Source organism: Homalodisca vitripennis, chromosome 3, assembly GCF_021130785.1.
Source record: "Homalodisca vitripennis isolate AUS2020 chromosome 3, UT_GWSS_2.1, whole genome shotgun sequence".
NCBI lineage: Eukaryota > Metazoa > Arthropoda > Insecta > Hemiptera > Cicadellidae > Homalodisca > Homalodisca vitripennis.
The window spans coordinates 189,927,317-189,942,500 of record NC_060209.1 but is presented as its reverse complement, the minus strand read 5'-3'; the positions used below and the strand labels follow the sequence as shown (position 1 = coordinate 189,942,500).

General features: G+C 32.8%; 1 protein-coding gene across 1 annotated transcript; it reads left to right on the top strand.

Moving 5' to 3' along the window:
• The first annotated feature begins 5,374 nt into the window (after positions 1 to 5,374).
• Positions 5,375 to 6,852, top strand: LOC124357900 (fatty acid-binding protein, muscle-like). Its single transcript, XM_046810012.1, has one exon. It carries the CDS (start codon positions 5,532 to 5,534, stop codon positions 5,937 to 5,939), a length of 408 nt encoding a protein of 135 aa, XP_046665968.1. The 5' UTR covers positions 5,375 to 5,531; the 3' UTR covers positions 5,940 to 6,852.
• The last annotated feature ends 8,332 nt before the right edge of the window (positions 6,853 to 15,184 follow it).

Here is a 15,184-nt window from a genome sequence, read left to right as displayed (position 1 = left end):
TACCACGCATTAGTCAAACATTTAACTAACATGAAAGTAAACTTCCATACATACCAAATAAAGGGTGACAGAGCTTATAGAGTAGTGCTTAAGAATATGCACTTCTCTACGGAACCCCAGGAAATTAAAAACAGCTATAGAAGCTTATAACCACAAAGTTAGGAATGTGTCGAACCTTAGAAGTAGCAAATCTAAAGATCCACTGTCAATTTTTTTTGTAGACTTAGAGCCAGCATCAACAACAAAGACATTTTTTAAAATTGAATTCCTACTAAATGCCAAAATTGTACTTGAGCCCCCTTACAAACGTAATGATGTGGTGCAGTGCAAGAAAAGTGTCAAAGATATGGGCACACAAAGGCTTACTGCTGGTAACCAAAACCGCTGTGTAAAAATGCGGCTCAGATCATGATACTAGCAGCTGTAATAAATCTGTAAATGTTCCTCCCCAAATGTGTATTATGTGGTGGTGAGCACCCAGCCAACTATAAAGGTTGCTCTATTTACAAAGATATTAAGAAAAAGGCTTTTCCACCTCTAAGACCAGCGTTAAAAAAGACACTCCTCCTCCAGTGCAAGATCGAGAAGTAGATAGACCTATATCTTGTTCGTACTCAAAATTCAACAGGTAATCAGTCCTCAACCAGCATCACCAACCTTATCTTATGCTAGAGTGGCATCAGGTCAATCAAATGTAGAAGCAAATCACAATCTGAATCAAATAATTGATGGATTTTTAAATAAGTTCGAAATGATGATGTCTCAACAAGCCCAGCAAATAGGTACATTTGATTAACCTATTGACAACTGTCATATCAAAACTAAAATGAATAGATTTTATAGGATTGGACTCTGGAATGCCAATGGCTTGGCCCGACATGGCCAAGTTATTCAACTTTTTATTTCAATACACAAAATAGATATTATGTTAATTTCCTGAGACCCACTTTAACAAACTTAAATTTTTTCAAAATCCCAAATTTTACTTTTTATTCTACAAACCACCCTGACAATACGGCGCATGGAGGTAGCGCTGTGCTAATCAAAAAACAAATAAAACATTATGAATTAACCTAGATTTCAAGAAGATCATATTCAAGCTACAAGCATAGTGGTTGAGGACTGGATGGGACCACTACATTTTCTGGTGTTTACTGTCCCCCGAGCAACAATATTACCAAACTTCAATTCAACGAATTTTTCGAAACTTTAGGGCCTCGTTTTGTAAGCAGGTGGTGACTTTAATGCCAAAACATGTCATGTGGGGTTCAAGGTTTGATTAACCCTAGAGGTAGAAATTTGTTAAATTGCATGAATGACAATCACTTGAGTTACGTATCTACAGGGGAACCAACCTATTGGCCTTCATATCCCAACAAAATTCCAGATCTTCTTGATTTCTTTGTTACGGGAGGTATTTCTCCTAACTATATGGAGGCTGTTTCATCTCTTGATTTGTCGTCCGATCACTCTCCTGTCATCCTATCAATAAGTTCATCATTTGTATTGAAAGAAAAGGCAGCGTCCTTATCGAATAAAGGCACAAACTGGGTGAAGTTTCGTGAAACGTTAAATGACAGTTTAAGTCTTAATATATCACTTAAAACAAGAGAGGAAATAGACATCGCTGTGGAAATTTTTAATTATACTGTTCAGAAAATCTGCTTGGAGTGCAACGCCTGAACTTAATAATACAACGTGTGGCAATATCAATTAACCCAATATATATTAAGCAGCACATTGCTCAAAAACGTCGCTTACGAAGAATATGGCAAAATTCTAGAAATGTAAGAGATAAAACAATGTTTAAACAGAGCATCAAGACAGTTTAAAGATTTTGCTTAAAAACTTAAAAAACATATGGTTTCAAGAATTCACTTCAAATCTCTCCCCAACTGAAGCAACAGACTATTCTTTATGGAAAGTAACAAAAAGCACAAAGAAACCGCAAGTGCCCATTCCTCCAATATCTAAACCAGATGGTTCTTGGGCGAAAAGTAACAGAGAGAAAACTGATTTGTTTGCTGCATATTTTAGTAATGTTTTCAAACCATACCCAGTAGATAACAACTTTGATAATAGACATGTTGTAAAGGAGTTTTCTTGATTCACCTAACCAACTCTCACTACCTATTGGCTCCTTTAAACCATCTGAAATATATGATGAGATTAAAAATCTTAATCCCAAAAAGGCCCCTGGTTATGAGTTAATAACAGTAAGATACTACAAAGAGCTTCCTAGGAAAGCCATACTCTTTCTTACCTTCGTATTTAATGCTATTTTGAGGCTTGAATACTTCCCATCACAATGGAAGGTGGCTCAAGTTATTGTTGTTCCTAAGCCAGGAAAACCTCAAAACGAAGTTAATGTCCTACAGGCCACTCAGTCTACTACCTATACCTTCTAAATTATTCGAAAAGTTATTTTTAAAACGACTTCAGGTTTTTAATAACTGAATGCAATTTAATTCCCAATCATCAGTTTGGTTTCAGAGTGCACCACTCCACTATCGAACAAGTCCATAGAGTAGCTAATATAATAAGGCAAGATTTGGAATCAAGAAAATTTTGTTTCTGCAGCATTTCTCGATGTGAGTCAAGCCTTTGACAAAGTGTGGCATGAAGGGCTTCTATTTAAAATAAAAAGTCATCTACCTCACACTGTTTACAACATTATAAAATCTTATTTAGAACGAAGGTATTTTCAAATCAAGTTTGATGATTGTCTTTTCAGATCTGAATGAAATAAACTCTGGTGTACCTCAGGGAAGTGTAACTAGGACCAGTGCTGTACTTAATTTTCCACTGCAGACATTCCAAACTAATCAAAATTCTTTGACAGCAACATTCGCCGATGACACTGCCGTACTGGCATCCCACTCCAACCATGTTGTAGCATCACAAATTCTACAAACTAACTTAAATTCTATCACAGTTTGGCTTACAACTTGGAGAATTAAAGTGAATGAAACTAAATCTGTTCACGTCACATTTACGTTGAAACATGACACCTGTCCACCAGTGTTTTTTAAACAACATTCAAATTCCTCAAAGAAATGAAGCTAAGTATCTGGGTGTACATCTCGATAGGAAGCTGACTTGGAAACCACACATATGGAACAAAAGGCTCCAATTAAATTCAAAATTTTCAAAACTAAATTGGCTTTTTGGGAACAAATCCCATTTATCAATAGAAAAGCAAACTGTTGTTGTACAAGACTGTTCTAAAGCCCATCTGGACGTACGGAATTCAACTGTGGGGAGTTGCTTCTTCTACATCAAATATTGAAATTATACAGCGTTTTTCCAATCTAAAGTTCTCCGAAAGATATTACAGGCCCCATGGTATGTTTCGTAATGAAGTCATTCACAGAGACACGAATATCCCTTTTGTTACTGAAGAAATTCCAAAGTTCTGCATCAAGTATCAAAACAAATTAAACTCTCATCCTAACTACTTGGCTATTAATCTGCTGGACAACAGTGACCATCAATTTCGGCTAAAAAGACATGATTTCTTAAACTTAGCTGATCGATTTTAAAGATGAACAATCTCTTAAATGTTTATGTTAATTAAGGTTAATGAACTTTGATTAACCATGTCCTTAAGATTTATTATCAAATTTACTTATTGTTTGTTGTATATAAACAGATTGTAAATAAATTAAAGTCAAAAAAAAAAAAAAAAAAAAAAAAAAAAAAAAAGTTAGAGGTTAATGTTCACACTGAAGATGGTTTATACCGAAACACGTGTCTGAAATAAAAGAATTTTAAAAGGGTTTTAGTTTACGATTTATTATTCTAACATAAAGATAACCCTATAATGTGGAGTTCATAACATAAAAGATAATAATTCATATCAAGATATGAGATATTAATCCAGGTATACCAAAAGATGCCAGGGTACCAGAAAGTATAAAATATTAAAACACACACACACACACACACACACACACACACACACACACACACACACACCTCAAGAATACTGCCCAACGGCCAGGGTGACAACTCAAATAATAGTATAGTAACGGTAATAGTTCAAACTGCGTAGAAAGTACCAAATTTCAATGTGAAATGGAATGTGCTAATAGTTTAGTTTCCACAGTACAACATTACAATAATTCTATATATTAAATAAAGCAATATGATATATTAAACAATTTGTCATTTATTTTTTTCTGTTTTTTTTTCTCTACTCCAAATTTATTTTAATTTAATTATTTATGGGATTTGTTTTATTTTCTAACTGGATCTATTTCCTTACAACAAATGCCTAGTACTCATTTAGCCACTGCTGGTTAAATTTAATATCAACTAGGAATACTCTTTCGCCACCTTTGGTCAACAAATGTTTACTTTTAAAGCCTGTGATAAAAATAACAGAAAATTACATATTGCAAATATTATCTCTAGAATACTGTCGACTTCCTCTTTTGTATTTTCTGCTATACAAAAATTATCAAAAATATTGATACGCCGGGTATATCCCCAAAATAATTATTTTCCAACCTTTCGAATATTTTAGGCAAACACGAAAGTCCCAATAGAGCCTTGAGAAAACGATTCCCCATAGACTGCACCGAAGGAACACAGTTTGCTAGATTCACAGTCTTATTTCACATGTCATAACCATCTTTTATATCAACAATGCAAAAAATCATTTGATAGCGAAGGAGCTAGATCTTCTTATCTGTGAATATATACTTTTCTCTTATTAGATACTTGTTTAATTCTTTAGGATTTACACAGAGGAATTGGCACGTGTGTTTTCTCCACAATAACAATATTACTAACCCATTCAGTTGGTTAATTTTCAGGGTCCATAATTTCTTTCTCTAATAGGTAGTTTCCTAAACTAACACCAAGTCCTAAACTAACACCAAACTAACACCAAGTTTCCTTAAACTTGCTTCTAATTTTTAGTGAAATTCTTGTAGATTATTGATGATCTCCTGTACAGATTCAAAAAAATTTGAATTTTTAAAAGATTATTAAAAGTGTCAGGTGATAATATGCTTGGCAGAGAAAGAGACCAAGCGTTATAATTAGCAATTATAATTTTACCCTTTATTTTCATTTATAATTTTCAAAGCAGCTTTGGTTTTGTTAGTATAACTGTGTACAATTTCGTTGTTGAATGCCAGCTCTTAGAATCTCTAATCTTGAGCGCTATTTGTGCTCTTGCGGTTTTTTCTTTTGGTAATCAAATTCACAAGATTTTTATAAGATATGCGTAAAATTTCTCAAAATCCTCAGGTTTATACGATGGTACAAGTAAACTGGCTGAAATACTGGTATAAGACGTGTTACTAGAGACATTTTTTGTTACTCTGTTGGCAAGTCTGTTTTGCCGGTCTGCTGAGCGTTCGCAACTCGCAACGCAAGCCACTCCTTTACAAGTCCACGCCCCATTTATTCTCTGCAGACCGCGCACTAGTTCGTGTCACTACTATTCAATTTAACGAACGAACCGGCTTCTAAGCGTCTTTGCTTGTGTTTTCAGGAAATTACTCAGTATTTTAGTGACCATGGCAGATCTCGCACCAGTTTTGAATAAGAAGTACAAGTTAGCATCAAGTGAAAACTTTGATGAAGTTATGAAAGCTCTTGGTGTCGGTTGGATGACACGAAAAGTTGGTGGAAGTGTGAGTCCTGTTATCGAGCTAACAGAGAGCGAAGGCGTCTACACCCTAACCTCTGCTTCCACATTTAAGAACACTGAAATCAAGTTCAAGTTTGGTGAAGAATTTGACGAAGAAACTCCTGATGGAAGGAAAGTCAAATCGATCATCACTCAAGAAGGCACCAAGCTCATCCACGTTCAGAAAGGTGAAAAGGATACCACCATCGTCAGGGAGTTCTCGCCTGAAGAGGTTAAGATGGTAATAACTGTCGACGACATTGTTAGCACCAGGATCTACAAAGTTTTACCTTAGAAGGTGATTTTATGTTTTCATTTATTTCATATTTGCCTCATATATCTTGCCATTTTTCTATGTAACTGTAAGCTATCCAATTCATGACATGATATAATTTTATATTAATCCATTTGAGTAATTGTTTTACTTGCAGAATAATTTAAAATAGCCTAGGCCTATGGGTATTTTATAACATAGGCTAATTAAAATTTAATTTTTCTCTCAAATTTTATTTGAACATTAGAAATAAAATCATAAATAATGAATGTAATAAGGAAATGAGAAAGGCCTAAATTCTCTTAATATTAAATGTTTCGATAGTGTTAGGAAACAATCTCATTTTCATTTACTACTTTCATGGGTTAGGCTACTTAATACGAGTTCCTAAAAAAGTTGTAATATTTAGGCCTATTAAAAATTAACATATGGCGCTCTCTTATATAAAAATTTCTTTTGCGTAAAGTAACAATTAATCTCCTGAAAGAACCATGTCTTAAAACCATAAGCCCATATAAAAATGAAGGCCATAAAATTTTTGCCATTTTCTTGTTAACATATAAGTTCCTTTAAGTATTCCTTAGTACTATTATTAGTGTTCCAAAGTTATGTTATGTGATAAATTATAAGACTAAAACGTATAAATATTTTCATAAGCCTTTAAAATAGGCTGTTATTGTAGCTTTTTATACATTTTACAAAGCTTAGTGACTTAAATTAATCTGTTTTAAGATACTTTAAAATGTTATCTTAACAAGTCTAAAATATTATCAAGAATATTTGTAAATTACACAGGCCTATTATTTAGAATATGCTAGAAACGTTACATCACATTTTATACACTTAAGTACATTGGCGCTTCACATGAAGGCTGTAATTAACCTTATTTGTACTGTACAATTTTTATAAGCCATTAAAATGTAACAACTTGGAACTATTTTGTGTTTAATTTCCCTAGGTGCACATGTGTTATGAGTTATATTAAATTCTTTGTCTTTATCAAGTCAAGGTATAATATTTGGTATTTGTCATAATGCGATTGTTATTGCTTATATAAATGCGATTTATATAAGCTTTAAAAACGAATTATTCATAATATTAGCTTATTTTATTCAGTAATTGGGTACTTTGGGATTATACCGACCACACCAGTATGAAGAACACAAAAATAGAAATTTATAGAAACAAACATGATAGAACGAAAAAACAACTCTTCAATTACAAAATTACAAACTTACAAGCATTTCCAGGTATTGTGATCGGTATTGTTGTCGCTGTTATCTTATCTTTCTCGAGAATCCTGATTACGGCAGGCCGCGCGGCATCACGTGATTTGCACGGTACATCATTGCCTTTCCATTACAATTCAATTTATATTTCTGATTAGCCCCTCTAGAATTTGATATTTTACTGATAGGTACTATCTCGAGGGATGTTTTTCTTTCGTCGACATCAGCGCGGGGCAGCACCGAAGGTGCTGCCGAAGCCCGCGCTGATGGCCGGAGGCACTCGCATTTTGGGTGGCGGAATGTGATCAAGAATAAAAACAAGTTTTGAGTGTTTTTTTAATAAAAAGTTTAGTTTGGTAAATGTTTGTTTTTGTTGAATTTTTGTGTTTGGAGAAATGTAGAGGTAAAACACGGAAGTACAACAAAGCGATGCACCAGCTGAACGGGCGGCGAGACTCTGCAATCACGTTATCTACTAGACGCTCGACTTTGACCTCTGTCTGAGGATGGGGAGGTGTTTGCGATAAGACAATTCCTGTTTTATATTGACGAAATATTGTTCTACGCTAATCTAGTAATCAGTAGAAACGAAATGTGAAATAACGATTCATGTCTGGGTGTGGTCGGTATAATCCCAAAGTACCAGTAATTGTTTACCATCGCATTGCAACTTTTCGTACTGATGTATGTTTTACTTAGACTGCATTGAAATAATAACAGTAAAATTAAACCTCATTGAAATGAAAAGAACTATTGGACATTTTAAGGAGCCAAAAATTGTTTTTGAGAACTATTCTAGGATAGGGTGCAATAAGCGGACCCGGTTTTTTATATCGAAGAATGTAGTCATTGATACCTAATATTTGCATCTCAAACCCTAGACTATCAATCGATATAAAAGTATCTATAGTCCTCAATAACAATCGTGTTTTAAATTAAAATATGAATTTAATATTTACAGTGATCAAACAAATTATTATAACCAAAATTAGAAACTGAAGACAATCATATTTGCTCCTCTCACAGTTACAGTTGTTTCTTTCCCACAAATTTCACATACGTTTTTCGGTACGAGTCCAACATGTTGAAGAACATGTCTTATCATCTTTCAAAGCATTGTCATGTAGTTTTCTAAAATGTAATGCCATTTTTAATAATCAAATGTTAGGCTATTTATATAAAATTGAAATATTACATCACGAGTATTATTTTAAAGTGTTTACAGCTGTTGATATAGATTATTTAAGTTAATTGTTCAAAATAATTAATCAGCATCGATTGATTATATCGATAGTTATGATTAAGTAATATCGTTTGCCAATTTCTATATATAAAACCGGGTCCGCTTATCATACCCTATCCCTATTCTACACAACTTATGAATGGGCTGTATTGATTTAAACAAAACTTGACTTGTGTTCTGTGGAATAAAAGTCTTCCTCAGAAGTATTGTCACATATTTCATAAATGGGTAAATTTCTACTAGTATCAGTAGCGGATTCATGGGCCATGTCCCCCAATGAGATTTTAAAATATGTTGCTATGGAAAATATTAATAAGACTTGTATTTTAACTATAAAAATAACTTGACTTAATGAACTAAACTTCTGTATGAATTAATTTAATTCTGAACTTTCGTATTGACATTTAAGATTCCTTGTTACATAAAAATAATTGTAAAATAAACCCTAAGATGGCTCCTCTCAAAAATCGGTACTGGATCCGCTCTTGATTGTTATTGTATCAACTTCAATTTTTTACTGTTGAAGTATATTACAAAACAAACATTGTTAATTAGCTTATATTTCTGATAATTTTAAGTTCTGCAAATACGAAATAGATGAAAAAGTACAAATTTATACGTGTAATATTCGGTTTTCTTCTATATTTCAATTTTACAATTTAAATTGTTCAATGCTTGGTTCATAATAACTTGGAACGTGTTATTTCTGATACGAAAGTAATGAGAAAAACAAGACTTGAATATTAACTGAGATCCAAGCAATGATAAAATGCCCATAGTTCATGTGCCGCACTTGTCCAACATCTCATTAGGTGTTTTCAACTTTTGGCTAGAAGTGTGGCCTGAAGGCGAGGGCATCAGTGATGCCTGCAGTTATGACTAAGGCCATTGTGATCCGTACTTTCCTGCGCTCAAATCACATTGATTAATTTAGATAAGGAAATACTGTACACAAATGTTCCTGGCCATCAGATATGGGTTTTGGTGTCACCCCTTATGAAAGAGAAAAACATCTCTCAAGATAGGGTAGGACCTAATTTCAAGCTCAACCCATGTTATGCGCTAACCTTGATGGATAGCCCTACTATACTGGATTGATTAATTAAATTAAATAAGGTAAGGTTAAATTATATTTTATTTATTTATTTGATTAGGGTACGATAAGCGGACCCGGTTTTTTATATCGAAGAATGTAATCATCGATACCTAATATTCGAATCAAATCCTAGACTATCAATCGATATAAAAGTATCTATAGTCCTCAATAACAATCATGTTTTAAATTAAAATATGGATTTAATATTTACAGTGATGAAACAAATTTATTATAAGCAAAATTAGGAAAACTGAAGACTACCATATTTGCTCCTCTCACAGTTACAGTTGTTTCTTTCCCACAAATTTCACATAATGGATTTTTCGGTATGAGTCCAACATTTTGAACCCACGTGAAACATGTCTTTCATCTTTCAAAGCAATATCGTGCAGTTTTCGAATATTGACTGCCATTTTTAATAATAAAATGTTACTTATATGTAAAATTGAAATATTACCTTACATGTTTTATTTGAAAGTCTTTACAGCTGTTGATATAGATTATTTCAGTTGTTATTTGTTCAAAATAATTAATCGGTATTGATTGGTTATATCGGTGGTTATGATTAACTAATATCGTTTGCCAATTTTGATATAAAAAACCGGGTCCGCTTATCATACCCTACCCATTTATTTTATTTTTATTATTATATGTTTTATATATACCCACCATAAGCATTGAATATTGTGCAATATAAATAAATAGATTTGGATAGAGCATGACTTTTTGCTTTGAGATTATTAAGTTTGAAGTAATTTTTTTAAATTAATTGTGATTCAAACACTTGTAATGGTTTCAAATGCAATTACTAATGTTCACTTTGTAAGTTGATATATTTCAGTACTTTGTTATTATCCGGACGCCATTATTTTGGAAGCAGTTTCTTTTTATTTCGGGTCTAAAAAACTACATTATTTGAAAGAACAGACTTTATTTAATTTTTGCGAAATTACACGTCATTATGATCGGTAATATTTATTTTCTCCGACATCAGATCTCAAGACGGTCTGGCATGTGATCTGTGGTCGGGAAAGTACCGATTGGAATTGCCCTTGGTCATCAGTGCAGGCTTAGTGGCCCCGCACTTCTGACGTAAAAAGCCAACATCCCTCGAGATACTATTTACGTTCAAGCTCAGATCATGTGAGTGCCCATAAATGACAACTTTAACTTTGTATATTTATAGCTTATTACAAATACTATAACTGCGTAGCCTTCTCACTGACATCGCTTCCTTTCGGGAGGCAAAAAACAAGAACCAATTGCCATAATGACATATAATTTTCACAGTAACACAAATAGCCTCTTCTTTATAATGTAGTGTTTTTAGGTGAGGAAAACTTTTAAAAAATAGTGGCTTCCGTATAATACCTAAGTAGGCTACATATTTTTCAACAGAAAAAAATTAAGTTGATACAGTAATTGTAGTGAATTTCAAGACATGGCGTTAAAATTAATGTATTTGTTGTATGCATTCATACTGAAGCTTTCTTATTTTTTCAATTACCATTACAATTGTGTTACCTGGGAAATTTTTGTTTGTCGACATCATTGTAAGGTGCAGCCGCAGTTCTAATTGTTGGCCAGAGGCATTTGCGAACAGAACTAGAATATTTACTTCACGTAAAATATTAATATTTCAGGACTGGTCGTGAAGGCTAGCGTTGCGGGTTGCTGTAGCAGCATAAGGTACTAGCCTGACACTGTTGGTTACAAACAATCCTCAAGGTAGTAACAGATGAAATATCCTAAAAGGTTTGATCACAAATGTCTGGCAAATAGTGTCAGACATGTCACTAACCTCTGTCTCACTACCAAAAGTGACTGAATGCTATTAGCTATTCGAATTATGAAAATTAACTTTCTGGCACTAAACAGACGTTTCTTTGAACATTTGTGAATAACGCTTTAGTATGAAAATATTTAAAGGTAAAACTATAATTGTATACAATTCAAAAAATAATTTGGTAGGTACTTAACAAAGTATAATATTTGAAAACATCATTACTTGATTATTGTTACATAGTGGTGGAGGTATATTTGTAATTCATGGAGTAGAAAATGGTAGAATTACATCTTAGAATAATGGAAGGGTGGTGGCTCATAGTGCCTAAGTTCACAGCGCCACAACGTGAATTTGCTCACAGCGCCAACACAACCGAATAAATAATCGGGTCCATGCTCTTTGGTCGAGTGCTCACAGCGCCAACACAACCGAATAAATAATCGGGTCCATGCTCATAACGCCACAGATTTGGCCGGATCGCTCACAGCGCCACAGCTCATAGCGCCACACATTTGTTGTGGCGCTATGAGGCCGCACCTAATGGAAGGCTTTCAAATTTGTCATCTTACCATTAAATGCTTCAGGTATACTAGTCAATATTGATTGATTCTCTTGATGAATTATTGATAGTGTATTTTTACAGCTAGTGTTTGTTATATTAAAAATTTAAGAAACCTACAATTTGCTATCATTCTGCTCAATATTTATGCAACTGAGTAAAACAGATGAATATGAACAGGACTGTGTTAATAATTGAATAACCAAATTTAATGATAAATAAAAATTCTTGCACACACAATATTAGCATGTTTCCTTATTTTAGTGAACATTCTTTGATACTGTAAGCATCTAGCATTGAATGTTTTCTGGTTGGTGCCTCTGCATCATTCTCATTGTTTTGCTGTTGTCAATATGCAGAAGCAATCAAGATTCAATATCAATAATCCCTTCAGTATTGGTGTGGTTATTTGTGACACCATTACAGGCACAAGGATCTGCTAGACCAAAGATGTTGTCACACAAGATTTTTAATAAAAATGTTTTAAGTAACTTTAAATATATTTTCTCTTGGTTTATAATGGTACACTTTTTATTTTGCTTACCTAAAATTACTTATCTTTTGGAAACTTAAAATATGCCTCATTGTTTACATAAACATAACACACACTTGTTTAATTTAGCAATTTCATTGTTTTTTATGTCTGCCGCAATTAACATATTAAACTTCTGCACAATAACTGTCTAGTTATAATATAAGTAGTTAACACCTTAACTGTGACTGTGTACTGAGTAAGACTAACGACTCGCGCAGAGAATTTGCGCCATAAGGCATCTTCCGCAGTCATGTTAACGGATTGTGCATGAGTTAACTTGGAACTACTGAGAAGCACAACCTGTTCCGGTTGTCTCTAGATTTATTAAGGTGGGGGTTTGAAAACACTCCATGCCAATACTTAAGGGTTAGTTTACCTATATCACTTGTTTTGGTGATTGGTAAAAATAATTATTTATATTAATTAATAAAACAGAAGTTATACATCAATTACATAGTTTTAATTGATTGTAATCACCAGTGATTGTTAAAACTTAATCGGGTTTAAAGAACAGAAGGCGAGGACCTATTTGGATGTATAAGACCCTTAACCTAGATATATATTAAGTTGGTTGGAAAACTTCTCCCCAAATAAAAATTGTTCATCATAGGTGGGATTCGAAATGTGAGGATAACGAAAGGTTTAGAAGTACCAAATGACAAATTTATTCATAGGTCTTTTTTTATGGTGTACTTAAAACTAATAAATTGTCAAAAGATTTATATACAGGTACATGTGGCTTTAGTATGTCATTGGTAAATTGAAAATGACCTAAAAGTTACAATTTCCAGTCTATTTGCTTTGCTAACACCGATGTAGCTGTTATTTTGTAAGTGATAATTAGACGTGTCTTGGTTTGTTTGTATATTATTTGTATGTTAACCCTTCCAGCATTAGCTTTTGAGAACAATTGAAGGTTAAATTAAACTTCATTTGAATTGTTTCATATGATATTGGACTAATAAATGTAGCCTACTACTCTCACAATATATTTTACTATATTTTATATATATTTTACTGCTAGTGAACTCAGAATACTTCGTAACAGTAACAGTTTGTGTATGATAAACAAGATAATAAAACGTTCAAATATCTAACATTGTGTTGTTTTTATTAATGGTAGATAATCTTTTCTGTTCATTGGAGAACAAAAATATTGAGTTTCTGTTTGTCAACTGTTCTAAATGCTTCGGAAATTAACAAAAGCAAAGAAAATTACCAATGTTTTAACGAAAAACATTGTATCATCCATCATTTTTTGTTATTATCTTCCCCCACTGATGATTTGTCCACAATTATTGCTCTACTATCCTCTCATGTACTTAAAATAACACAAAGCCATAATCAATCATTTCCACCAAGCGAAACAACTATATTCTAAATGTGGTCATAGAATTTTAAAAAAAAAATTCATGAAGGTATATAGGTCCTAGAACTCTATAATACTAACAATTCTTTGAAATTTTGTTGGTATTAAATAATATTAATATTTAATAGATTTCTATAATTTTTCTTGTTAATGCTTTGATTTTAAATACAATTTTAACATGTTGAAATATAATAGAATTTGTTGTATGCATAAAATAACTGTTGATAGAGTGCGAGATCCTGTTAAAATTCAATACATGAATATTTATTAGTAAGATAAAACACCATTCCCACATCACAGTCCCCTCTCCACAGCTCAATGTCTTACTCCCCACCCCAACCACATGGGTCAATTTCAAATTTATGAGTATTTTATTGATTCTAAAATTAACATTTACTTGTTGATCATAAACTACAAACATTTCTCTCAGTCACTGAATTGTTATCTATTTCAATGTCGTTGATTTCAGTTTTATTGCAGTATAAATGTTATTAATGATTGAGAGGTCTGAGTTCTAAATTTATATAATGAAAATACAAAGTTGGTATACACGTTAAATACGTATATTAATTCTTGACAATAATTTAATATATCTAAACCACACTATTTGCAGTTTATAATGAAGCTTAACATAAATTTATTTATGATAACATCGATGCTTTGAAGTTAATTGTAAAAAAAAACAAACTATTTATCTTGACTAGTGCTAATTTTCTAATACCTTTTGGTGTTAAAAATTAGTAAATTTTACGATGCAACCACAGTTAATATTTGGTTTTAAGAGTTGGCTATATTGGTGGCCATCTTGATTGTAGCTTGATAAGAACAATACTAAACATTGTGCACTTTTGCTTTACGACCGTATTTTAGTTGTAGAATATTGTGAGTTTCCTCACTTTAAAGATAATTAATGCGTCCAAATTCTGTTTAAGTATTTTTCTATTCTAACTGTCTTAGAAGATATATTCCAGTAATATTGCAGTGCATGTATTTTAAACGTATTCTGTGGCTAGAAACGTATCATAGTTAAACACATTGAGTATGGTTGGCACAGCTTACTTCTATTTCGACTGTTTGTAGAATGGACATATTCTACTAGTATCGCAGTGAATATGTTATAAACGTATTCTGTAGCTAGAAACGTATCATAGTTTAACACATTGAGTATGGTTGGCACAGCTTACTTCTATTTCGACTGTTGTAGAATGGACATATTCTACTAGTATCGCAGTGAATATGTTATAAACGTATTCTGTAGCTAGAAACGTATTATAGTTTAACACATTGAGTATGGTTGGCACAGCTTACTTCTATTTCAACTGTTGTAGAATGGACATATTCTACTAGTATCGCAGTGAATATGTTATAAACGTATTCTGTAGCTAGAAACGTATTATAGTTTAACACATTGAGTATGGTTGGCACAGCTTACTTCTATTTCGACTGTTG

Excerpts from the sequence above, each read along its gene's own strand:
- LOC124357900 (XM_046810012.1), top strand. The coding sequence starts at position 5,532 with ATGGCAGATCTCGCACCAGTTTTGAATAAGAAGTACAAGTTAGCATCA.